Genomic DNA, 26,719 nt, shown 5'->3' with positions numbered 1-26,719 from the left:
TATTAAAATCAACATGATCAAGTGTTTGAAGTATAATGGGTTCTTATATAAATTTTTCCTTCAAAAAGTACAATGCAAAGAGTGTTTGAATAATTATCCTGGTATTATAGGGTCATAAGGCTTGAATCATATAAAAGATGGAGATAAGTACCTGTAAACTGAACAACTTTTTAAGGGCTACAGATAAAATATAAAAAAAACTTAAAATAAATACAATACAATTCAATATTAAAGCCAATGCAATCTAGCAGAATGCAGAAACAAGTTCATTCACATTTTTTTTTTCATTTGAATTAGGGGCTTTGGGGAAACAAAAAATTGCATATCATGACACAGGTCATATAAATATATATACATTTGCATGTAATACATTTGCTGGTAGAATGGAATCACTGCTCTTTAGGATCTTGTTGGGGGACCTTTAATCCCATGAGTCCAAGCATGTTGGAAGCTGGACCTGGAAGGCCTTGCTGAGAAGCGAAGGAGTCCAGGAAGCTTTGTACAAGGTTTATATCCACATCAACAGGGGTTAATTCCTCATCTGAATCCTTTGCAGCAGCAGCAGCAGCAGCAGCACTGGATGTCCCCTACAAAGCAAAATCATAGGACGAAAAACACAATGTTAAGAAAGTATTTAAGACAGGCACTGTAAGTTGCGAGGATTAAATAAATATACGACAAAGCACAAATGGATAAAGAACATGCATCAGGGTTTTGAGTTTGGTAATGAGTTATGCACTTGATTTTAGCCGGGTAGATGAATGTTTGAATATGGGTTCAATAGGAGACGAGAGTATTAGTTTTGATGGTACATAAGAAATCGATGATGCTTGGTCCAGATGAAAGCAATTTTAACTAATCATCTGATGATAAATGGTTGTGATCAACAAATTCATCCACAGAGGAAAGAATTATGAACAATTATATATTATATATATGACTATGTTGAGCAATTATTCTAGTAATATAACATATTTGACGTAGACACTGAAGAACAAGGAAACTACAAGATAGAAGGTTAATTGAGCCACAAAAATTCATGGAAAGTCAGGAAGAAATACACCACATGTGAGACTCAAAAGACACCCAAGAGCATACCAACCATCCAAAGAATTAGATTATCAGGCTTCGAGCGTCTAATCTCTTGAGAGAGATTGCAAAGATTCATAGTGTTAATTAAGTACTAATATATTGCAAATGCTTGGGAAATTTTAGATAATTTCTCAACACAGAGATCTTATAGTTAAAACCGCAAGCCTTTTAGTTCTTGTAAATTGCATGGAGATTCACGAAGTAAAGGGAAAAAAGAAATCAGAAAACGAAGGCCTTCAAAATCAGACACAAATAATACCTGAACATTGTTGTCTGTATGTTCTTGTGCACGGACAAAGCTTTTGTTTAGTGTGGTTTCATTTAGTTCCTTATTTAGAGCGTCAGAATAAGTCTGCATAAAATAGTCTTCGGTTTCACCATCCCCATGTTGGTCATCAAGATCACTTCCGGATTCAAAGTCATCTGCAAAGTTCAGAAAGGACCTTTTTGAGACATGGGTAAAATGTATGGCCATTAATTAAAACAAAAAATATAAGAGACTCTAGGCCAGCCACTGCCATCAACTTTTCAAGTTGCCCATGCACACACAAAAACAAAAAAAAAATAAAAAATAAAAAAAGAAAAGAAAGGATGTTTCAGTACAGGGAAACCATATGTGCACCTCACATAACCGACTAAATTTGGGATCAAGTTACCATAATATGCTTCAATAAACAAATACAAAAATTAGGTTCTGAAGACCAAGATAAGAATTGATCCAAAATGCTAAAACTAGGGAAGTTGATTCATTCACTAGTATCTTATAATCATCCACCAACCACTTTCTCCAATTTTATGTTAAATTTGCTAATCCATCAAGCTAGACACATAATTATTAACCAAATAATCATAAAAGGTAATTGCACAAAGTACCATATTCCATATCAGTTGATGGGGAATGTCCTCCATCAGAATCATGTCCTTCAACAGCTCCTTGGTTACTAACAGGTTCTAAAACTGATGCCATCTCCTTCATAAACTGGCCAAAATCAAGCTCCACAGCTTTTGAGTCTCTGTCCAAAATGAAAATACCCAAGAATGGAATGTAATGATGGAATTAAATCAACATGAAAAACATATAGTGAACTTGCCAATCAGAATATAAATATATATCAAATCATAAATGGATAGATATAGATACATGAACGGGCCAACATATCAACAACAAGGTGCCATGTTTTCTAGAAGTCCCATGATCAATAGATTAAAAGACCAAAATTCAAAGACAAAGAGAAAAGCCTTCTGTGGCCTTTTTATAGTATAGAGAACATAAATTGAGCAATGATGAGGAATATTAGAAACAGTGAGCAAATTCCTGAAAGCAAATGGCACACATATTGCTTGGGAACACATGTTAAAATGTTAATTATAGAACACAAAGCGTAGAAGACAATTTTCCCAAATCAACATAGAGAAGAAACATCAAACCTGTTTTCAGGAACCTCTGCCCCTTCAAAACTTGAAATTTTCTGGACAAATGCTTGCATAGATTCTGCTATGTTGCCAAGATTGAAATCATTAGACCCTTCAGGTTGTCTTGATTTTCCATTTTTTCTGCAGCCCGATTCATAAGATTCCATTTCTTTCTGTCTTTCCAAAATGACAGAGTTCAACTCATCCTCTCCATTATAGAACCACAAATCATCATCATTGGGAGGAATCTCAGTAACTTTGAAATCATCAGCAGAATGAGGTGAAGAGAGAATTTCATCTATGCGTTGCACTGGAGCATACAGGATGTCCCTGACGTAAGTTACAATTAATTAAAAGAGTATAGAAAACTATTTCTCGTACGTCAACAAGCATAAATACTCAAATTAAACCAATGACCATGACATTTCTACCTGTTTAAAGCCCTGAAGGTAATAACACACCAAATCACAACCATAGGCCTTGCTATAACATGATATAGGCTACCTATCTATTACTACATTCTACCTATTCTAAGCAAAAAAGTTATCAAGGTGAAATCCATTTTCAAACAAAGAAATTCTACTAACAGTGAAATAAAACACACTATACCAAGATTAGTTAGTTCTTCACAATCAAGTTATAATTTTGCAGCATGAATCATCAATAATACTACTTCGCCTAACTATACGAGATTTTACCAATTTAGGTTCCCATGAGAAATTAGGCTACTATTAGTTATAGGGTTACATCGATATGTGCTAACAGATGAGAAGCAGTTATACCTCATCAACAGGAATACTGAAGTAGCACTCCAAGGCTACAACTTCACAATCTAGTTAAAATTCGTACGTGTGAACCATTTACGCCACTTCATAGTATAATCAACTAAGATTTTACCAATGAGGTTCCATGCAAAATTACGGTTGAAAGAGTCCCATGAAAATGAGCTAGACTGAAGAATAGAAGTAGGTATACCTTGTTCGCAAGAACGCAGAACTACTCCTATAGCACTCCATGGCACCATCCATAATCCTCTTATACTCCTTCGACCCAGGGAGCAACCCATCAAAGCACCCACTGTTCTCCAAGCTCTTCTTGAACACCTCCCAAGTCTCCCCCTTCCCTTCTTCGCCGGCCAATCTCCTCACCTGATACATCATCTCAAACCCACAAGCAATCTTCATACCCAGCTCCGCCTCCGCATACACTTCCTTCCCCTCTTCTCTCCGTGCCATTGGATACCCGTTGGGCGCCCTGAAGTCCTGCTGCACAAGCTGGGCATACATCGCCCTCGTCATCCTAACACTGACTCGCACCATCTCCGAACTCGAGAACTTTTCCATCTTCGCAGCATGCTTCATGGAATCCACATCTCGATCATAGAACGCCTCCACGGCCAAGGAAATCAAGCAAGGTTCGTGCTTTAACACAAGGGCCACCGACAACGGAACCCTAGCGCGAACCCGATGAATGTTTGCTCTCGCTCGCTCTGGATAGCCGGAGAGGCGGCGGCCAATGGCGGACTGAACAGGCTCCGGCGCGACAGTATCTACATCGGATGAACGGAGAGCGGAGAGGGCATCAGGGAGGGATGGGGTGGAGGGGGAGAAGGATTTGGGGATGATATGGAGAAGGCCTGAGCGGATGAATACACGATTAGGAGACGAATCAGGGGTGAGCCATCGAGGGAGATGGTAGGCGGCCTCGATGAGAAGGAATTCACCGTCGGAGTCCCAAACCCGGATAGAGACGGAGGGGATCTCACGAGTGATCGCAAAGAGAAGGAAGACGGCAAACCACTCGTCCTCGAGATTGTCACCATACCTGAGCTTGCCGTGGAGGTGAGGAAGATCGCCGGAGCCACAGACGGCGCAGGGAACGGGGGAAATGGAGATAAGGAAGGGATCATGATGCCAAAGGTAGTCATGGAGGTAAGGTGCGAGAATGCGGAGGATGTGGAGGTGAAGAGGAGGAAGGGAAGCCGCAGAGGATTCATCGGAGAAGATGGAGAAGAAGAGGGTATCGTCGGGGGTGCGATGAGGGTGGAGAGGAAACGGAGAAGATGATGAAGAAGAGGTCGCCATTGTTGGAGCTTCAAAGCAGTAGGGTTTTAGTCCGCCATTGTTGCACTAAAAGAACACCAGATCACGTGAGGTAGCACGTGCTGGAATGTTTCAGAAGTTTGGAGATAATGGGCCGAATTGTTGTTAATGAGCCATTGGGCCTTCTGAATAAAGGTGAGCATTATTCGGGAAAACCGAATATTAAACCGAAGTTCGATTTGGTTTTTTTTTTTTAAATTTGGTTTAACTGAAACCGAATTATGTTATATAAATAAATATATATATAGGTTAGGTTTTTGTATAAGTTATATATTATTAGTTTATAAGTCTATTACTTAATAGGTTATAATTAGCCTGAAATGATAGAATTATGAATTAAAAAAAATTATAAATCAATAGTTCAATTAATTGCACTACAAATCATTTAAAAAATTACATAATTTCGGTTAAATAAACATTTCGGTTTAATTAATTTTAATTTTAATTTTTATTTGGTTCAGTTTGATTCTCATTTTTTAACATATTTAGGTTCGATTAACCGACTCGGTTCAGTTTCTGAACCAACCGATGCTCTTTTCTACTTTTGAATGGCATTTTATGAATAGGTCTTTGAATTTTTCTAAAACTATTAATTAAAGTAATATAAAAAGTATAATTAATAAATTAAATTGATTAATCTCAGAATGTGGCTCAAGGCCTATGTGTGTGTGTGTATATATTTATATTTATATGCGTACATTTAAGACTAGAGTGAGAAGGGGACAAAATTATGACAAAATTCCAAAATTTGATACAAATTTGATATTCAATTCTTTGCATAACAAATTCCATCTTTTCAAACCTACCACTTTCCACCTACACCTTTTTCAAAAATATATTAAATTTATATAAAAGTAACTATGAGTCCCTGAAAATTTTCACCTGTTATACATAATTCCTGGTTTCTTTTTAAGATTTTTTTTTTTAAAAAAAAAACCTTCATTTGATTATGACCTTATTTGATTTTATTATGATATTGAGTAATTTATATTTAGTTTTATTTTTATTATGTTTTTATAGAAAATTTAAAATAATATAATTCTATCAAAATAAATAAAGATATAAATTTTCATTAATTTTTTGATAAACATATATGTTTGATAACCATTAGCCATCAGTATCATCCTAAACTTAAACATAAGTTACACAATTTAAGATCAGATTTTGGCTTGTTTATTATTAAAATGAGTTTGAATAAGTTAAAAATTGAAACGGTCATAAATAGCTATCCTTGTTTGTTTATCTATATTTATTTTTAAATTTATGAAATGATAAAAATAGTGGCCAACAATATTCGTTTCGGAGAGGACCTAGGATCGAACTTCAAAGCCTATGCAAGATGAGGGCATGTGGGTCGGCGTTGAGCTTTGCTCCCCACACGTGCACATCCCTGAGTTCTGGAGTTTATTTGTTATCAACAATTAACCAAACTAACTTTAAACTAACCTAAACTAGTTGATTTGAATGGATGAACATGTTAAAATAAAAATATCTAAAGACAAATAAATAAATAAATTATTATAAAATTTCCTCTTCAATATCAATTAAACTGTTTTAATCTAGTATGAAAGATTTCACCCACCAAAACACCTGTGATTAAGTGATTCTGACTAATTACATAAAATTATACTTGCTTGTATTCAAAACGTATAAAACAAAGCGGTACCAAAATATTCTGATTATAAAAACATATTTATAATCTAATTTCTATATTGGCCGAATGACAGTGTATAGACAGACTGTCATTGGCTATCTACGTATAAAAATATGTACGTTTGCCATTTTTAGAAAAAAAAAAAAAATTCACCGAACACAAAAACACTGTTTCAAAACTAAATGGTATATTCTATGGATATTCTGTTGGAAATATTATGGCATTTCATGGTAAACATCATTAATTTAAAAATTAATTTTTTTATTATATAAAAATATAAAAATCAATTTCACAAAGGACTAAATGGCAAAAAATCCCCGACCATTATATAAGACTAGATCTAGTATTCCTTTTTTCCTCGAACCAAAAAGCGCCATTTTTGGAAGCTCGTCCAAACAAAGGCCGGCACTTTCTCCCCCGAGATCCAAAGCCATGGCCGCTCTCGCTCCCTCCAAGCTCGCCATCTCCCCCGGCGTCAAGCTCCCGGCCTCCATCCCCACCTCCATTCCCTCCATCTCCCTCCGTGGCTTCAGATCCCGCCGTTCCTTCCTTGGCTCCACCGTCCGCCTCCCTGCGATCTCTCCGATCGCGCGAATCACTGAGTCTCGGCACCCACATATCTCCGCTGCTGCGGCTTCCGTGGCGGATGCGAAACCCACCGTCCTTGTCGCCGAGAAGCTCGGGGAAGCCGGGTTGGCACTCCTTCGTGAGTTCTCGAACGTCGATTGCTCTTATAATTTGTCCCAGGAAGAGCTCTGCGCGAAGATCTCGCTGTGTGATGCGTTGATCGTGAGGAGCGGGACGAAGGTCACGCGTGAGGTGTTTGAGGCGGCGCGCAGCAGGCTTAAGGTTGTTGGCCGTGCTGGCGTTGGGATCGACAACGTTGATCTGCAGGCAGCGACGGAGCATGGATGTCTCGTCGTCAACGCACCCACGGCAAACACCATCGCTGCAGCCGAGCACGGCATCGCTCTTCTCACTTCCATGGCTCGCAACGTCGCTCAGGCCGACGCTAGCATGAAAGCTGGTAAACTCTCTCACTCTTTCCTTCTCTATTCATCTCCATCTCTCTAGCTAGGGTTTCATTTGGACCCCGGCCTTGATTTAGGAATTAGATTTAGATAGGCAGATGACGTGTTTGATTGAATGCCTGAGTGGATCTTTGGAAAAAGGAGGGAGCTTTGCTGAGTCGCTGACTGTGAAGTAGTGTTGGTGGAGATTGGTTTATATGGGGAGTGGTTACCTCCAAGTTGCGCACCTTTCTCTAGCTTTTCGATTTAGTGCTTTGTCGTTATTGGTCTTGGTTGTTGTGCAATTGAATTTATTTCCTTGTTTGATTCCTCTTGATTCTTTATTAATTTTCTATTGGATAGTTTAAATTGTTGAAAATTGTCTTTTTGTTAATTTGGTGAAGGAGGGAATATTCAAGTTCTTTTGTTCTTCAATGATGGGCAACAATTGTTTGTGCAGAGAACATTTCATTTTGTTAGAAATCATGAGATTTATTGTGTTTTAAGTATGTTAGTTTCAGATTTGTTGGAGCTTTACAAGAAACCATGAACTGAGATGTATTTGGTGGGCATGTTACATATGTGTTGAGCTTAGTAATTGTGTTGTTAGTGTCACCATCAGTTGGTACTATAGAGAACAGAAGAGAATTTTCTAGGTTACTGATATGAATAAAATGGACTTGACATTCCTTTAGCCTTTCGGGGAAAGATTGACTATATAGAAGACGGATTATACAGAATTTCTATGTAGAATGCGTCTGAGGAAACCAATGATTTGTGGTAGATAAGAAGGAATTAGAGATAATCATGGTGTAAGTTTTGATGCATTGGATGGTTGCTTATGGAACTTCAAATGCAAGGAATGTCTTCCTGATATAGATGCAATTGTTTCTAGGGCATAGTCACACCACTTTTTTGGAAAGTAAATTTTTTTTCTTAATCTGTCTTCTTAAAATAAATGCAAATTGTTTGCAAGGGAGAAACTCATTGGAATCACTCTTAAGCCTGTATAAACTTTTCTGGGTTTCATGCATAACTGACCACGCAAGAATATGCTTCTGGATCCTTAATTGCTCTTTGACAATTACTCATCCAGTTTCAAATCAAGGTATGTTGTGCCTACTTTATCACCGTATCTTGCGGTTGTCTTTATAACAAGGGTTATCTTCATGAACAGCTTGCAGTGATCTATGTCAGGTTGTGGATTGTGGAAGCAATGGGGTTGATGCATTGTAAATTAATTTATAAATTTCCTGTGATGTAGTATTCCAGATATGCAATGTGTTATCTGGATTTTTTATCCTTTGTTCCCATGTGAACCTCCTAATTGTCTTTCTGTGTGTGTATATATATATATTTGAATTAATTGTTTTTAATCATCTTGTGTAGTTGTCTATCAGTTACATAATTAGTGAAAATATGACATGGTTAAGTTACTATTATGTTGTTGTCTTTGCACATGCAGGAAAATGGCAGCGCAACAAGTATGTTGGTGTTTCTCTGGTGGGGAAAACACTGGCAGTTATGGGATTTGGAAAGGTTGGTTCAGAAGTTGCAAGGCGGGCGAAAGGACTTGGAATGCACGTTGTTGCTCATGATCCATATGCCCCTGCTGACAGGGCTCGTGCTATCGGTGTAGAACTTGTGTCATTTGATGAAGCCATATCTAATTCGGACTTCATTTCTCTTCACATGCCTCTGACACCTACAACTTCAAAGATTTTCAATGATGATACCTTTGGGAAAATGAAAAAGGGTGTGAGAATCATCAATGTTGCAAGGGGTGGAGTTATTGATGAAGATGCCTTGGTGAGAGCTCTTGACAATGGAACTGTTGCTCAGGTACTTTATGCACAACACTTTGAGTTCTTTCTTATTGATTCAAGCTTGTAATATTGCAAAGCCTGAATTTAATCACTTTCCTTATTAAGATACATATAAATAGCATCGGAAGTGATAGGATTTATTATTTTTCCATAGATTCAGTAAACTAATTATTGTTGTCATATATGCTCCGGAGTGCAATATGAGCCTCTGTTGTTCAATTGAATGCGTCTGCATGGTGTTCACACATCCATTTCAATCTAACAATCTTATGACTCTGGGTAGGCTGCACTTGATGTCTTCACTAAGGAACCTCCAGCAGCAGACAGCAAATTGGTGCAACATCCAAATGTAACTGTCACACCTCACTTAGGTGCTAGTACAATGGAAGCTCAGGTATGATTCTCACAACACTCTACTTCTTCTTCTTTCCCGTTTTATCCAACAAATTCTTACTGTTATGAACACTTACAGGAAGGTGTAGCTATCGAAATAGCAGAGGCAGTTGTTGGAGCATTGAAAGGTGAGCTAGCTGCAACTGCTGTAAATGCCCCCATGGTTCCTGCTGAGGTAATTACTCCACATTAGATTCTTATTCTATTCAAAGTCCTATTCTGTATGAAATTTGAATCAATGCTGTTTCTTCTCTCAGGTTCTATCTGAGCTTGCTCCTTACGTTATCCTCGCCGAGAAGCTCGGTAGATTGGCTGTTCAACTAGTAGCAGGAGGCAGCGGCATCAAGGGTGTCAAAGTTGTATACACTTCAGCTCGAGACCCAGATGACCTGGACACTAGGATTCTCCGGGCAATGGTTACAAAAGGCATCATTGAACCAATATCCAGTGTGTTTGTCAACCTTGTCAATGCCGACTATACTGCAAAGCAGAGAGGCCTCCGTATCAGTGAGGAGCGTATCTTCCACGATGGCTCTGCCGAGATCCCATTAGACTCCATCCAATTGCACCTATCGAATGTAGAGTCCAAGTTTGCGAGTGCTATCTCTGATTCGGGCGATATCAGAGTTGAGGGGAGGGTGAAGGATGGTATACCACATCTCACATTGGTCGGGTCCTTCGCTGTAGATGTGAGCCTTGAAGGGAACTTGATACTGTGCAGACAAGTTGATCAGCCCGGTATGATCGGCCGGGTCGGGAATATACTCTCTGAGCAAAATGTGAATATCAGTTTCATGAGTGTCGGTAGGACAGCTCCGAAGAAGCAGGCAATTATGGCAATCGGTGTTGACGAAGAACCTGAGAAGGAAACTCTTAAGAAGATTGGTGATATCCCTGCAATTGAAGAGTTTGTCTTCCTTAAGTTATAGAGCAAAATAATATTTTTTGTTCTCATAGACTAAAATAAAATAAATGTGCTGCTTGAAGTCTTTGATGTCTGTTCTTGATTTCTAGCTGTTTCCATTGGTTTATAAGGGATTGTTGTGTGACCAATTTTTGACAATCTTCCGGTCAAAATTTGTCAAAATTTCTTCTGTACTTTGACTTTTGATCTATTTTATTTTATTTTATTTTTTTGGGAGCAATATATCACTATTTTTCACTCTTTTATTTTATTCTTCGTTCATGTATTCAATTCCATTACGTTCTACAGGATTGAGATAGTGTGTACTTATATGTAGAGAGAAGGATTAATTTATGAATTAAAACAATAAGATGTCATCCTTGCATTATCTTAATTAATCAGGCAAACAAACAATTAATGCTCAATAACAATCATGAATTTAAATTTGAGTAAAACCCAAATTTTTTAAATTTATTATTCTTTCCGTTCCTTTTTGCTTGTCACGTTTTACTTGTTACAACTTTTTTTTTTTTACTTGTCACATTAGAAATTTTATGCAGTATTAAATAATTTTTTTCAATAAATTTACCTTTTAATTTAATGTATCTTTACAATTTTCAATAAATCACAATCAACTAATCATTAAATCATATACTTTTAGTGAAGTTTTAAACAAAGAGGTAGTTGTTTTGAAAAGTAATAATTTTTTTTATAAAATATAAGTAACTAACTAATTTTAATCAATTTTTTAATTAATATAAATTAAATAAATGTGATAAATAAAAATGAATGGAAGGAGTATTTTTTTTTTATGAGACTTTTCCACAAAATATCATAGGTTCACAAACCCATTCCAAATTTGCAGCAGACACCCTATAATTAATAACAATTACATCAGGAGTTCCCTGCAAAAGGACTTGTACATCATTTTCGCATAAGAATTAAGAACCAAGGCCTTTTAAAAAGTATATATTTTTAAATTTTCACAACGGTCAAGTTGAGCTCAAATTAGAAAATTAGTAAATTACAAAACATGGGTAATTATGTATTTAATAGTATATATTTAAATATAAATATAGAATTGAAAATTTTTTATGCATATATATTTGTTGCCAAAGATCAAATGTTTTTTTTTTTTTTCCTAAATTGGCTTCTCTTCAGAGCATCTACACAAATTTTTGAAGATATATACAAAATTATAGTTTCTAGGGGTAAATGTGCAAATTTCCAATAAAATTTTCACTTCCACCAAAGCTAGCAAGATCAATTTTTGCTGGTTCATAATAATACCAAAACAAAAACACTAGAGTTCATCATAAAACATCCAACAAATTTCAGGTAATATGGAAAGGAACAAAAGGATGCTCGTATTGTTATCAAACTACAGAACCGAATTATCTTCGGCTTTCTAAAATATACAGTCACACAATGAGAAATGAATTTGATACTGATCGATAGCTTGCTGACTAACCACGTATAGAAGCCCTAGGTACAGCCGGTAAACCGAATTCATCTTCCGCCTGAATCACATAATTTCGATCAGATTAGAGAGTCAGTTTCGAAACAACAATAAATTTTAAGTCCAAATATCAATAGCAGGAGACAAGCATGAAGATGAATATAACCAAAGTTCAGATTAAAAGTGTTCATGGGTTCTTAACTATTTTGTATTTCTAGAGGACAACCTTAGGTTGGATGAGTTCAGCATTTAAGGGTTTTGGGTTTCATGAGGAAGAATGACAGATTAATACCTGTGCAGATTGTCGGTTGGGTGGAACTGCAGAATGTCCGACCGGTGCTGTAGGCAAACTGAGTTCTGAATCTAAATCTGGTTCCTTATCTGGTTGGAGATAGGAAGGCACTGAATCAGATTCAGTTTCCGCTCCCATGTCTGCCTCCAAAGCATCAAGCTCTGCATCAAAAGCCGAAATGGAAGAAGATTTTAAGAAGCATGTATAGACTATTGACATTGGAGAAAATATTAATTGACAGCAGATGGCCTATATTAAAAGGTATGGAAATTGTCTTAAAATAAGGGTCAAATAAGAAAAATAGTATTGTTTACCACCCATAAGTTCATCTTCATCAATGTCATCAGGAACATTATAACTTCTACCAAGAGATTCCTGAATCTCAGTGCTCACATCCATCAAATCCATCATTTCATCTTGCATGCTCTATGGAAATGATACAAGGCCAAATCTCCGTCAAAAGTACACAAATTAAATTGAAAGAAAAAATCGAGTAAAAAATTCAAACGACAAAAATAAATTATAAACAGTGTGAAACAAACAAACATACATCTATGTCTTGAATCTTCACAGTTTTCATCATTCCTTTTAGTTCCTTATTTGCTGACTTCAATGCAGACATCTGAGAAGACAACATTTATAAAAATCATTAGCAGGGAAATAAAACCTGTGCCAAATTGAGAACCTTCAAAAGAATCCAAATCACATACAGTTTGTTGAGCATCTTTTATTCCTTCTGCAGCGAAAGCTACTTGGTCAAGGTTAAAGGTTTGATTATACAACATGTCTCGTTGTCCTTCATACCTGAGAAAATAGGTCATATGGAATAGCTTTGAAAAGATACAAAGAAGAAAATCCTGAGCAAACTCTGTGTACATAATTTGCATAAGAGACATGCTATGTTGATATGGATATGAGTGTTTGTGTGTGTGCGAGTGCATGTGAAGCAGCCCTCGACTATGACTCTTCTAATAACAACATTATACTCCATGTTTGTGAAGCTACCGAAAGCAGGAATTGGTTTTTGAAAAAATACATTCCAATGTAAATTAACAACAATAGTATCAACATGTTCTCTGTAGCTAGAGCGCCCTCAGATAATCATCAAAGGGCCTGAGTCATAAGATACGTTATGTGAGCCCAAAACAATAAGAAATAAAAACCAATCAAGTGATTTATCAGCAAGACATGGTTGTCAAATGGATGGTTAAACCAAGCACACAACATATCATAAAAAACTTCATTTGTCACAAGATTAAAAAGCCATTGTTTTGCCAACATGACCAAACCTGCCCTGATAAAATGATTGCTTGGATTTAAAAATCCTACAGTAATAGCTACATAATTACATCCCTCGGCAAATCCTTTTTCTCAGAAACAACAACCACATTAAACAATTAAATTCGAGTTGTTTGAGCTGTTCAAGGAAAATGAAATTTCTTTTCAGATGTAAGATAATAAAAGGTTTGAACCTTGAATCTACATCAAAACCAACACCTCTCACAATGAATCAATACGATTAAACCATCTCTAATTGAGAGTCTATAATAGATGAGAGGTCAAGTCTTAATTGTCCTTGTTAGAGCAATAAACAATTAAATGGAAGTAGAAGATAACAAGAAGAAAGAACACTCACATCCGTTTTTGCTTCAAAACTCTCATTGCTCGAGCCTTCAGTGCTTCTTGAGCAGGACCCGGCCGTGCCTTCTTAATCTGCTCCCTATATCTAGCAAGCTCATTATCAAGCTTTTTGATCTTTTCATCAACGGTATCACCTCTTTTACCTATCTGCAGATCATGTCCCCATTAGTGAGGCAGGGAAAGAAGTAAACCTTCCCAACTTCCAAAGAAGAATCATGTCAAGGACTGACATATTGATAATTGATAAAAAATTAAAGAAGGAATACCAGAATGTGTAGATGAAGATAAAATTGACATTCTAGCAAATTATAAAGGAAAACATATAACTGGATACTAAATGCATGCAAATGGAAAGGAAGAACTACTAATGAAAGTAGGAGAGACTGTTGTAAATGAGTGGATTAAAAAATCTACTGTAAGGATAGAATGAAGCACCCTCAAAATTGGATACAAATAGTCATTGTAAAATCACCAAAATAACTAGACAAGCAAGCTTTAATGCCTCGTATCAAAGATAGCCTGGATGGACGACATATAAAACTCCATTCTAGGTTCAAGCTCCCAAAGGAAGAGGATGCATATCATAGTAGTGCTTTCAGGCCAAGATGGAAAAAATTGAATTTAAGATTTAGTTATATAAGCTAACTCCTAGAATCAACAGTAAACAGATACCTAATATTGAAACCATTCCACTCATCAAGTATCACCATACTCAAATATTTCCCAAATTCAAACCAATTGTACTTTCCTTTGACATTCCAAAAGAAAACTATTTTTTTTCTTCAATTTATTTATTATTTCATTTGAAATAAATTAGAAAAAAAAAAAACAATTCAGTTGCATGTAAGCAAATAGCATAACTACCAAAAAGAATCCATTCAATTTACAAACTTCATTCATCAACACTACTAGGCAAGTTGCATCTCTTAAACAATAGAAGGGAAAATGGTTCACCCTGATCTCAAGCTAGCTAAAGGATTTCACTTCCTTAGAAGAAGAGATATAGACCAATTGATTCTCTTATAACTCTAAATACCTTATAAGTGAATGATGAGGCGCACAAACCCAGAGTTAAAAAAAACCCTATAATTGCTAAAAAGAATCAATTCCAGAAGAATGCTTCACTGTGCTTTCATAATACTGTAAATTATAGCAATGGAGATTCATATCTAGTGGGGAGTAGAAACTATTATCAGCCAAACACTAATATGTATGATTGAACGGAAAAATTAGAACTTGCATCTATAAAATTAAGCAAAATCCCTTCTTTTTACGGCTTTGTAATCAATCATCAAGTTTCGCTGAATTATAAATAAGATCATCACAAATTCACAAAGTCTTTCCCTTTTAGAAACCCTAATTCCTGATTCCAAAACACCAGTTCAATCTACCATCAATTTAAACCCAAATACACACAAATAATCTCCTTTAATCCATAAAATAATCCAAAAACAAAGAGAAATCCAACAATAAAAAGCATAACGAAATAGATTCAATTAAAAATCAATAAATTCCAAAAAGAACTAAGAACCAAAGACATGGATTAAAAGGAGAAGCATACTCGATCGGTGGCATCCTGGATGGTGGGAGGTGGATCCTTGTTCTTCTTCGCACCAAAAACCCTCTTCATCTCCTCCGATCGAACGCGAATTCGAGAGAGAAACCGAGAGAGAAAGAGAAATCGAGAAGAAACCGAATCCCGCGCGGTGGTGTCTTTTTGCGACTTTTTATTATGACTTGATTCGATGACTTGGTCCAACCGCGTCACGTCACGTGTTAACCCAAGCTTGAGCTCTCTAATTGAACTTTTTAAATAAAAAAATAATATATATATATATATATATATAATTATTATTATATAAATAAGCAAAATATAAGTTTCATATTCAAGGATTTCTATTCTATGAAAGTTTGTCTTTCAGCGTTGGATTTGAATCCAATTGCGGTAAATTATCACTCCTCATTAATAATAAATATAACGGTAAATATATAAAGTAGTTTTAAACATTGTGATAAATAGTACTATAAAAAATGAAAATTGGAATAAAATATAATAGTAAACATGTATAGTATTTTTAGGTAATAAGATAAACAATACTATGAATAATGAAAAAATGGAATAAATAATAGTATAAATAATTAGACATTGCATGCATAGTGAGATAACGTTTTTTTTAACATGAACCGTTCAATTGTTATCAGAATGGTAGTTGGGTTAATCACAACCTTTGAAAATAAATCTTTAAGAAGAATATAAAAAATAAATAGCACTCAACAACTATTCTGCTTGGATGTCACATGTAATGACAGATATTGTTATTATACTATTTATATACATGTGAATTAGTTTTTGTATCTGTGTCTTTCTATCTTTATCTTTTTCTAATATGCAGGCATTCGTAGCCTTATAATAGATAATGCCTTCTTAATGTATTAGCACTGGATACCCTATATAAAATGTTTAAACTCACACAAAATAAGAGTATATGTGTATTGAAATAATAACTCTACGTCTGTGCACTGCACGTTTATCACCCATAGCTTGTGCATACTTTGTTAATATATATATATATAATCTTATAATGAAATATGAAAACAAAAATATTCCTTGATAACTCTGTCAGAATTTAACTATACTAAAGATCAAAATTCAATTCTCTTATGAAACATAATTAAGGTATAGTGGATAACTATAGGTATAATACCTAAATTGGTCTCTCTATTTTTCTCTCTCTTTCTTTTTGGTCTCTCTACTTAGAAATGCTCCTAACTAGTCTCCCTACTCTTGAAAATGGGCCCATTTAGTCCCTCTACCCTTAGTTTCTTCTCATTTAGTCTCTCTACTCTTGAAAATTCAAGGACTATTGTTCCATTTTTAAGAATAAAAGGGACTAAGTGGGTCAATTTTTAATAATAGAGGGACTAGTTGGGAGTATTTCTAAGTACAGGGATTAAAAGAGAAGAGAGAAAAAAGTAGAGGGACCAATTCGAGTATTAAACCATAAATATATGAATGACTTGTTCATGGCTTCATGCTACGGGAAAAAAAATTGTACCATCCCTCTTTCTAGTATTATTATGGTACATAGATTCGAGAAGAAAATAATTTTTGAAAATTGAAATAGTTGATTTGTTAAGCCTTTTTGACCATGTTTTATAGGGCTATGTCTTAAATTAAAATGTTATTATTATTAATTTAATAGAGTTATAATTTATTTATTTTTATAAAAAATGTTATTATTATTAATTTGTTAACAAAATATATGTAAATTAAACTATTGAAGCACCGGGTTTATATATCCAATTCTAGACAATTGAAGGGTTTATATTCAAAATTTGCAAAACATTCTTTGATTCCCTCCAAAATTAAGAGGGGAAAACTTAAAAATGGGAAGTTTCGTAATCATCCATCATTGTTTTTTTTTTTAAAAAAAAATAGTGGTTAATTATCCATCATTCAAAATTTAAAATAAATAAATAAATCACATTTATTAGAAATCAGTCGTTATCTTCAAATAAAAAAAAATAAATAATTAAATTATTATTCCCCCAAACTATCCTAATACTATCCTAATCAAGAAACAAAGCATGCTCAAACCGGGCTATATTAAATTTAAAATTCTCTTCTATCCTAATTTAAAAAAAAAAAAAAAAAATACATCCTCGATTAAGCCAGCAAATTATCTTGAACCCAAATTAAATAAAGTTTATCTATACTTAAACAACTTTATTATCATAAAATTACCTCAAGATTATCAATATGCTAAGAATTAACAATAAAAATAATGATTATCTAATTCTAATTTGGCAAGAATTCAATATCTAACAAGTCAGGATAAACTCAACAAAGTTTGATAATGAATCCAATTCCTACTCTTAATCAAACTCTATACAACTAAACCTCTCCCTTATTCATTGTTTTAAATATACTTCCACATTTCACTTTCTCTGCAAATTTAGTTCACAAGAAGTGAAGAAGAAGAGATGGAGTGTGGTGATTTCTTGGTTAGTAAAAATAGGATTCATTTGAGTCCTTTGCCAATTCATATGAAGAGAAGACCAATGTTTCGGAAACGAAGAACCAACTTTGAAGTCATGAATGTTCAAGATCCTTACAAGAAACTCGAAGTTTTAGTTTGCATGACAGAGATAAAACTAAATAGTTTTAAACAGAGTATGGAGAAGGATAAAAGTAAGATCAAAATTGTAGAAGAGAGAGTTCGACGACAACGACAACAACAACAGAATGAACTCGAAAGGCGCCGTCCACAGCAACTGCAGAATGAAGATGAAAGAAGGCCTGAACAGCAAGTGAATGAAGGCAATCATAATAATAATAATAATGATAATGATCAAGAAGTATGGAGGTGGGAAGGGCCGCCACCGGAGTGGATAGTTAAGACGATAGAGAATTACGGCGGAGAGAACTTGAAGTATTTGTTTAGAAAAGTGCTGACGATAAGCGATGTAGTCGGGCAGCAAAATAGGTTGCTACCGACGAGAAAAGATATGCGTCAAGTTGTGATACCATACTTGACAGAGGAAGAAAGAAGTGAATTGGAGGAGATAAATGAATTGAATGTTATGGTAATTGATGAGAGTGGAACAGAGTACAAGACAATGATACTGAAATGGTATAGTTCATTGAAGGCTCATAGGATTATTGGTCCTGATTGGTATAACTTTGTGAGGAACAATAAATTGGAGCCTACTCATCATGTGGTTTATGTTTGGGGGTTTAGAGTTACAGGTAAGCTTTGGCTTGCTTTTGATTATGCTCTCACTGGTAAATGAATGTTTTTAGAACCAGTGATTCAAAGCATTCCAAGATTTGTTTGTTTGTCTTTTTTTTTTATATTTATATATATATATTAGTTTTGCCTTTATGTGTTTAATTCTTTCTGGAATGATGAAATTTTGTAATTCCAGTTCAACATATAAATATGAATAAAATTTCTGAGCTAGATCATTTTTTTTTTAAGATTTTGGTTTACATACTTTTAATGTGACCTTCTTTCTATTAATCCCTCCTGTAAATTAACAAAAACAGAGCAGGTACTATATTAAATTTCAATCTGTTGGATTGTTCTTATCATCAGTCTTAGTTTTTATATTTTATGATGGCTTGAGACTTGTTATGGAGTATTTCTTTTTTCTGAGTTGGTATTCCTGCTGTCAAGCATTAGTTTGTTGATGCTTTTCAGAAAAGTTTGATAAATGAGTTTATTTCTTTTTCATTTTTTTTTTAAAGGGAGTTGAATATTCGACTTTCTGCATGAAAGTTAATCACACTGTCACTTGTCTATTGCTTCTACTTTTCATATTAATGTTTTGTTATTCTCTCTTCTCAAACTGCTACATTACACTCAATACCATGATAACAAATATATGATGATACATATAACAATTAGGCATAAACAATTTGTCCATTTCCCACTTTTCTTATACACATCTCCATGTGATACATTAAAGAACATTGCACATTTTGGCACTGAAGTTAGATTCCTTTGACTCAACCTCAAAAGACATACATTATACAAGTGCAAGGCTTATCTAAGATTAATTATACACTTAAGAACTTGTCACTGATGAAGATGATGGTGTATCAAATTCATCAAGATAATCAAAGCCACGAAAGTCTTCGCCTTCTTCTCTTTCTTCTGTCATTGTCCAGCAGGTCGGCGGTATCTCCCCATCCTCCATCAGCTCCACCACCTGCCACCATTTCCGTAAGTAAACCAATTAATGCATGCATTAGGCTAACTACTAGTAATAGTACCTCATTCATGGAAGGGCGCCATGTTGAGGCTGTTCTGATGCAAAGAGAAGCGGCAAAGGCCAACCTTTTCAGCTCTACAATGTCGTATTCATCGCCGAATCTCAGATCAACTAGCATTTCCACAGTACCATCATTTAGATAAGGCTTCGCCTGAAATTACAAACCATGAACTTAACCGGAAATGGAATTCATTAAACGTAACTAATATAGTAATGGACTCAATTTTACCCAGCTTAGCAAGCTCTTCTGAGCCCCATCCACCGGTTTTCTGCCTGATATTATCTCTAACAGGAAGACACCAAATGCAAACACATCCGTCTTCGCGTCGATGATACCATGTGTAAAATACTCCGGTGCCAAGCATCTACATTTCTCGTATTTGAGTTTGCAAATTCATTATGCAATCTATGATAAATAAATTCTATGAATTAAGTTCAGTATCAAATTTAAGAGTTTTAATTCCAACCCAAATGTTCCTTCTATTGGTTCTGCAATATAACAGTGATCCTGCTCTGCAGGAAGCCATCTTGCCAATCCAAAGTCTGAAATCTATATCATCACAAAGACTCAAATGTTTGCACTGCTTATAAAATTATTTGTGCTTTAAATTAACAGATATATACCTGAGGTTCAAAGTTTGATGTCAAAAGTATGTTTGATGCTTTGATGTCTCTATGAATGATCTTTCTCTGGCATCCTCTGTGCAGATAATGAAGTCCCCGGGCTGCACCGACAGCGATCTTATACCTCACTTTCCAGGCCATTGGAGCTAAGTTCTTATCTGTCGAAATTCAAGACAATAATTCAAATGTTTCTATTGTTCATCTATCTTTTGTTTTTGGTGATTGTTTTGATTACCATGAAGGTGAGAAGAGACTGAACCATTGGAAGATAACTCGAAGATGAGATAAAGCTCATGTTCAATGCAACAGCCTAAGAGTGCAGAGACATTGGGATGCTGAACATGGCTCACAATGCCGAGCTCTTTCAAGAACTCCTTCACCTTCTGCTCTTCAGTAGATGCTCTTGTCAGCCGTTTTACAGCGATATTCCGGTCATCGTCAAGCACTCCTTTGTACACCTCTGCATATCCTCCTCTTCCTACTAAGTTTTCTGTCACAACTCAATATTCCAAAGTTGTCAAGAAAAACTTAAACATTTTTTTTTTGGTAGAAAGAAAGACTTGCAATGTTTACAAACCTTGGTTGAAGCCATTTGTTGCATGGTTGATTTCTTCATAAGAGAAGCATTTCCAAGTTGGTTTGTAAGAAGGATTCAAGTTTGTTTTGAGCTCATGGACTGGAGTGGAAGATGCATGTGAATCTTCTTCATTGTTGTTTGAAGCTTCTTCATCTGTTGCTATTGTTGTTGTTCTTCTTCTTCTTCTTCTCATTCTAATGGAGATGGATATCTTTCTTAGACTCAAGAGATGCATTCAAAGCTGTTAGAATCCTTTGGAGAAGAAGAGTGTTTGCTTCTCTTTGTATAATGAACTTGTTTCTTTGGTTATATTTGTCTCTTCAATGTTAAATTATAGTTTTTCTAATAATGCAATATTTAATTGAAAGATTGAATAGAGTAATAGAAAAATAGTGCTCATGCTTAGCTTTTGTGCTTACTATGTCTTTCTCATTGTTTAGAGTTAGAGATAAGAGAAAGGTTTTCACTTTTCTCCGACTCCCAGGAATATTTCTCTTTTCAAGGGAAAGAATAGAGGACTTTGTTGTTCAAGTCCAATGCCCTCTTAATTTAAAAAACAAGAAGGATTAATAGAATATTTTGATTAGAAAACCGGCTACAAGGATTAATGAAAGAAACTTCTATTGTAAATCTTAATTTAAAAAGAATATGACGATCAATTTTTGACTATGTGCACACCCTGATTATTGCACTTATCTCATTTGTCAAAAATAAATAAAATACTTGATCAGTGTATTCGCCTCTTATATAGTACAGAGTAGTGTATAAAGAGGCAAAATAGTGTGGATTAAAGAAAGGGGAGAAAATTTGGTTAGAAGTTCAGAGGATTATTCCAACTTGAATTAATGAAAGAAAAAAAATATATTATAAATGTTACATACATAAAACTAACAGAAATTGAAGATGAACAGCTAATTGCAACTTGTGTTAGTAATTCTGTATTTGGAACAAATTTCAACAAAAAATAACATTTTGATTTTTCTCCATAAATATAATTTATTTATATGAAGATCTTGATCTTTTTGTTTCTTGTTATATCATACATATAATAAGAAAATAATATATGTTTGTATCCAACAGTATAGATACCCTTGAGCATAAACATACATCTGTTATACAAAGAACATCAATATACCTATTATTTTAAAAAACACACACATTAAGAGTATAATATGGTAAACTTTAGTAGACCTTCACAAACATGAGAAATTTCTAAAAGGAAAAAAAAAATAATTACACACACTAACCAAATCCCTTTTAAAACAAAAGAGAGTTGTGAATTCAATTAATTAATTAACAGAAAGAATAACCATAACAACCATGACATAAATCTCCTGAGAAAGTGCTCATAGATAGTAATTTAAGTCTTCAGAAAACAGATACAAAGCTGTGATTCTAAGTGAAGGTGAGTGATAACTTGTGCACTGACATAATGATAAAATACTGCAAGATATTGCAAGCTCATAGGCTTATTAACCCTATAAATATTTATATATGATGGTGTCTAATGTTTGGCTGCCAGAATATCTAGAGAAAATATAAAACAGTGTGAAAAATTAAGTTGTTGATTCATAAAAGATTACAGAGATTTGAAACTTTCCAGGGAATTTTGTAACTTTGTTGTGAGAATTGCAGGGATGGATCGACACCTTTTCTCACATGTAGAGTCCTTCTGGGACACCTTCCTTCTTCTTGAACATGACTTTCTCCTTGGCCTTTTTGAAGTCTGCATGGGTTACCTGAAACAAACACTGGTTGATTAAAAATGGGAAATGCACTGAAGATTGTTGGTTATTGAATGCTGTTAATAACACAGATTAAATTTGTTCTAGAGTGGGATTCCAAGTTAATTAGCATATTAATTTGTCAAACACAACATCAATAGCACCTGAACTAGAAAGAGTCCCAATATGGATCACAACCTCATAACATTAAGTTGACCATATTTCATCTGATCTACAATCAGCACAACATTGGTAAAGTTTGTCACATTATTCTGATGTTTCGTCTATGCAATAGCACACACGAGGTTTTTAGTATTACTCTCAAGAAGCAGTCATCTAAAGTATTCAAGTCAACTGCTTGTTAGAGACCAATGTAAGTAAACTATGAAGAAAAACCTATTATTAACACCCAATTACATTCGTCCGTACATGCACACATATGTTAGATAAAAAGCACCAGGAACATGTTGGGAAAGAGTCCAGAGCAATGAGACAGAAAAAGAGTAGAAAGTAGTGGCACCATTAAGAAAAATCAACATTCAAATGTGTCCATTGCGTATATACACTAACATATATGACTTAATGATCCAACAGAACAATCTTAGCAATCTTAAACATGCAACCAGGATGACAAAGAAGTTCATTGAACAGCTTTACCTTCATTCTGCGTTCCCTTAAAGCAAGCAACCCGGCTTCAGTACAGATTGCTTTAATATCAGCACCTGAGAATTCATCCTTGGTCATAACAAATTCTTCTAAATTGACATCTTCGGCTAAAGTCATTCGGGATGTATGTATCTGCATGGATAAAATAGTAAGTGGCGTAAAGTAAAAAAGCAATGATTAGCAACTAAACATAAGAAAAAATGATTGTTGACCTGAAAGATTCTTCTTCTTGTCTTTATATCTGGAAGAGGAAACTCGATCTTCCTGTCAATTCGACCAGGTCGAAGCAAAGCAGGGTCAAGGCTTTCAATTTTGTTTGTTGCTAGAATGACCTTGACATCACCTCTTGAGTCAAAACCATCCAACTGGTTAAGTAACTCCAACATAGTTCGTTGTATTTCACGTTCTCCTCCAGAATGAGCATCATATCTACAAGAAAAGCGCTTAGAGACCATAGTGTTACAGAGTAGCATGCAAATGGATACTAAACTTTTAATCATGTAAAGCAATGGTTTTATTTTTACCTTTTAGTACCCACTGCGTCTATTTCATCAATGAATACTATAGAGGGAGAAAGATCATCAGCAACCCTAAAAAGTTCCCTGACTAGTTTGGGGCCATCACCTAGATACTTCTGAATCAACTCACTTCCAACAACTCTCAGGAAAGTAGCCGAGGTTGAGTTTGCTACCGCCTAGGAAAAATGAGATCAGCAAATACATTCACAATGTAATTAAGAAGAGCATTAAATTCAAGCAAAAAGGTATCTCAACTAGAAAGCAACTTTCAGAAGACAACAGATTAACGTGACAACTTCTTCTCACACACAAGGAATAGCAAACAAACAGAAAAAAAAAAAAGTGGTGGCAAAAATATGCACTTGAAAAGAAGCTGACCTTTGCAAGCAAAGTTTTCCCAGTACCAGGTTCCCCATAAAGTATGACTCCCTTCGGGGGCTTAATACCAATGTCTTCATACAGCTCAGGATGGGTCAAAGGAAGCTCAACCGCTTCCTTGATTTCTTGAATTTGTGCATCCAAGCCACCAATATCAGCGTAAGACTCCAAAGGAGCTTTTTCAACCTTCATAACAGAGACCATTGGGTCGACTTCATCTTGCAAAAGGCCAACAACCGAAAGGACCTGGAAGAAAAAAAGAAATTATTACAAAAGGAATATTAATTAACTAAAAAAAAAAGAATTTATACTTTAGTGACAAACTTACGTTGACTAAGTTTAAACCAATAGATATTAAATATCAGAACAAGACCCAATGATTGATAAGAAGATAGAAATTATAATTGTAAAATATATTTAATTCATAAAACAGACAAATCTGACAATGAAACACTTCTGTCATGTTTCCAGTATTTCAGTATGCCAGGAACCACATTTGCTGGTGCATTCACTCATGCAGTCAGGCAGCCCTGCATATGTGGCTGCCTAAAACCCATTTTAGGACAGTAATATAAAAAGTACTTGAAAGAACTATTTCCAATATACAGCAACATACCCATGCACCCATATAATACAACCAAACTAACACAATGTCGATACTAGTGAGCGCCCTCTTGAGCGCTCTTGTGTTTACTCAATCAAGCCATTGCATGGGGGTGCTGGCAATAGGTTGTTTACTCATCTCAAATCCATGATTCTCAGGTCCTACAAATGGCAGGATAGGCCATTTTCTTGTCAATCTATGACTCAAAGGTGGAAACCATAAGGATACTCTCAAGGCTACCCTTTGGAGCATCATATCTTCTTTAATTGGCAATGCTTTTAAGATTTGAAAACATATCCAATTAAAAAAAGACAAGCGCAATTGAGATAACAAACTACTTAAAAGATATATTCCTTGGTCATACCATGTTCATATATTATAGAGCTCTCCAAAGATCTAAATTACAGGCACTCAACAAAGAAGACAACTCCTAATGTGAAGATGGCACAATGCACGGCACCTATGAGGCAAATAAGTTTCATTGGCTTAACAATATTAACAGGAAAATGGCTCCAATTCAAAACTGCAGTGAAGGCTAAACAAATCAACTGTGACTCTTACAAACAATCTGTAACAATTCAAAGCAACAACACAACAAATGGAGGGACGCTACCAACAATATGTATTAGACAATAGAAGAAAAGATGGCCATTCAGCATTAAGCTTCAATACAGATTGATTGTAAGGAGAAAAGTTGTTGATTATAGAACGAAATATAAATATGAGCTTATAAAAACCATAAACAAGTCATTGACACGAGTCTATTCCTTGTCCCACTTCAGTCATTTTCTAAATAATATCTCCTGTAGAGAATGCCGATAAGATTCTTTGGCACTTACCAGAGGATTACCTGGTCAACATATCTCTGTCACCTATAGCTACCAAAGATCTTACCAATGAAAAATTGAAGCTTCTTCAAAATCCAAACCCTAACCAATACTTAATTCCTCATATAATTAAAGTCCCAAAGCCCAGCCATTCTCCCCACAATTTGAAGACAAGATCAATCAGTGCAAAATCTAGTAAAATTCAACTCACTCCAATAAAATCAATCAAAACCATAAAATTTTAGAAATCAATTTGAAAGATATCACCTTGTTGTGCATGAGAATCGCGCAACCAGGTTCAAGCTGATCTTTATCAACAAAAGAGAGGATGCTAACATAGTACTCCGGCCCGACCGAGCTGGAAACAATAGCATGGTTCTCATCAATAAGCTCCTCCAAATTCCCAACACTCATCGGAGAACCCCGTAGATCGTCCACCTTCGACCGATCTTCCTCATTCTTATCCTCATGGGGCTTCAATCGCTCCTGACTAGCCACGAACTCCTCCTCCATTAGAAGATAATCTTTGATCCGCTCCAGCTTCAGCAACCGAAGCTTGCACTTGGTCAGCGGGGTCACCGTAGGCAACCGAGCCGCCGCCTCAGGCCCTTTCTGCTTACGCTGCCGGCGACCAACACGGCTCGGCGGCGCTGCAGGCTCGAACTTCTTCTCCTTCTTATCTCCATCCTGCTTCCTCTCTCCGGGGAGCCCTTGCCTCCCCATCCCTCCCGGCGTTCCTTGCCCCATGGCTTCCGATCAGAGAACTAGGGTTTCGATTTGGGATTCGAGAAGAAGAGATGATGAGCAGCGAATGGGCTATAAACGGGTCGGATCTTATGTTCTTATACCCATAAACCCGTTAACGTTGAGCTGTTAACGGGTTCGGATTCTATGATCTTTATACCCAAACCCGGAGAGCTGCTAACGGGTCGGCAAAGGTTAACGGGTCAAATTTAGATTTTTGCAGATAAACCCTCTATTCTTTTTTAATTTAAAACCTCATGCATTCTATTCAATAAAATCCTTCTTTTCTTTATAAATTAATTACTTACATTAGACCTTATCTCAAACTGAAAGATCTCTAATTTTTATGCAAATTAATGAAGCAAAGTGATATTAATATATTATATATATGCATACATGTTCTTTCCTGTTTGTTAGGAAATTTCCATTGAAATGCAAATGTTTGAACCTGTTCCCATTGAGGAAGCAATCTATTATTTTAATTTTTCTAGTG

The 26,719-nt window shown here is 35.4% G+C and overlaps 5 protein-coding genes across 5 annotated transcripts; 1 reads left to right on the top strand and 4 right to left on the bottom strand.

The window, feature by feature from the left end:
• Positions 1 to 245: 245 nt before the first annotated feature.
• LOC120254574 (protein ecdysoneless homolog) lies at positions 246 to 4,626 on the bottom strand. Its single transcript, XM_039262667.1, has 5 exons — positions 3,481 to 4,626; positions 2,521 to 2,835; positions 1,966 to 2,105; positions 1,352 to 1,515; positions 246 to 587 (listed from the first exon to the last, which is right to left on the bottom strand). The coding sequence occupies exons 1-5, from the start codon at positions 4,587 to 4,589 to the stop codon at positions 390 to 392; spliced, it is 1,926 nt and encodes a 641-aa protein (XP_039118601.1). The 5' UTR covers positions 4,590 to 4,626; the 3' UTR covers positions 246 to 389.
• A 2,001-nt stretch (positions 4,627 to 6,627) lies between these two features.
• On the top strand, positions 6,628 to 10,637 carry LOC120253120 (D-3-phosphoglycerate dehydrogenase 3, chloroplastic-like). Its single transcript, XM_039261414.1, has 5 exons — positions 6,628 to 7,288; positions 8,737 to 9,113; positions 9,381 to 9,491; positions 9,570 to 9,665; positions 9,748 to 10,637. Exons 1-5 carry the CDS (start codon positions 6,694 to 6,696, stop codon positions 10,417 to 10,419), a joined length of 1,851 nt encoding a protein of 616 aa, XP_039117348.1. The 5' UTR covers positions 6,628 to 6,693; the 3' UTR covers positions 10,420 to 10,637.
• Positions 10,638 to 11,637: 1,000 nt separating this feature from the next.
• On the bottom strand, positions 11,638 to 15,506 carry LOC120282136 (vacuolar protein sorting-associated protein 60.2-like). The gene is made up of 7 exons (XM_039288891.1): positions 15,348 to 15,506; positions 13,782 to 13,933; positions 12,856 to 12,949; positions 12,696 to 12,767; positions 12,460 to 12,571; positions 12,146 to 12,306; positions 11,638 to 11,914 (listed from the first exon to the last, which is right to left on the bottom strand). Exons 1-7 carry the CDS (start codon positions 15,414 to 15,416, stop codon positions 11,861 to 11,863), a joined length of 714 nt encoding a protein of 237 aa, XP_039144825.1. The 5' UTR covers positions 15,417 to 15,506; the 3' UTR covers positions 11,638 to 11,860.
• A 3,744-nt stretch (positions 15,507 to 19,250) lies between these two features.
• LOC120256973 (probable receptor-like serine/threonine-protein kinase At5g57670) lies at positions 19,251 to 21,015 on the bottom strand. Its single transcript, XM_039264624.1, has 7 exons — positions 20,766 to 21,015; positions 20,424 to 20,678; positions 20,189 to 20,346; positions 20,032 to 20,114; positions 19,794 to 19,929; positions 19,566 to 19,715; positions 19,251 to 19,501 (listed from the first exon to the last, which is right to left on the bottom strand). Exons 1-7 carry the CDS (start codon positions 20,998 to 21,000, stop codon positions 19,358 to 19,360), a joined length of 1,161 nt encoding a protein of 386 aa, XP_039120558.1. The 5' UTR covers positions 21,001 to 21,015; the 3' UTR covers positions 19,251 to 19,357.
• A 1,071-nt stretch (positions 21,016 to 22,086) lies between these two features.
• On the bottom strand, positions 22,087 to 26,297 carry LOC120252934 (26S proteasome regulatory subunit 4 homolog A). The gene is made up of 6 exons (XM_039261136.1): positions 25,750 to 26,297; positions 24,052 to 24,297; positions 23,680 to 23,849; positions 23,368 to 23,584; positions 23,147 to 23,287; positions 22,087 to 22,504 (listed from the first exon to the last, which is right to left on the bottom strand). The coding sequence occupies exons 1-6, from the start codon at positions 26,227 to 26,229 to the stop codon at positions 22,421 to 22,423; spliced, it is 1,338 nt and encodes a 445-aa protein (XP_039117070.1). The 5' UTR covers positions 26,230 to 26,297; the 3' UTR covers positions 22,087 to 22,420.
• Positions 26,298 to 26,719: the final 422 nt, after the last annotated feature.

The sequence above is a fragment of the Dioscorea cayenensis genome, chromosome 3, assembly GCF_009730915.1.
Source record: "Dioscorea cayenensis subsp. rotundata cultivar TDr96_F1 chromosome 3, TDr96_F1_v2_PseudoChromosome.rev07_lg8_w22 25.fasta, whole genome shotgun sequence".
NCBI classification, from domain to species: Eukaryota; Viridiplantae; Streptophyta; class Magnoliopsida; order Dioscoreales; family Dioscoreaceae; genus Dioscorea; species Dioscorea cayenensis.
This window is presented reverse-complemented; position numbering and strand designations above follow the sequence as displayed.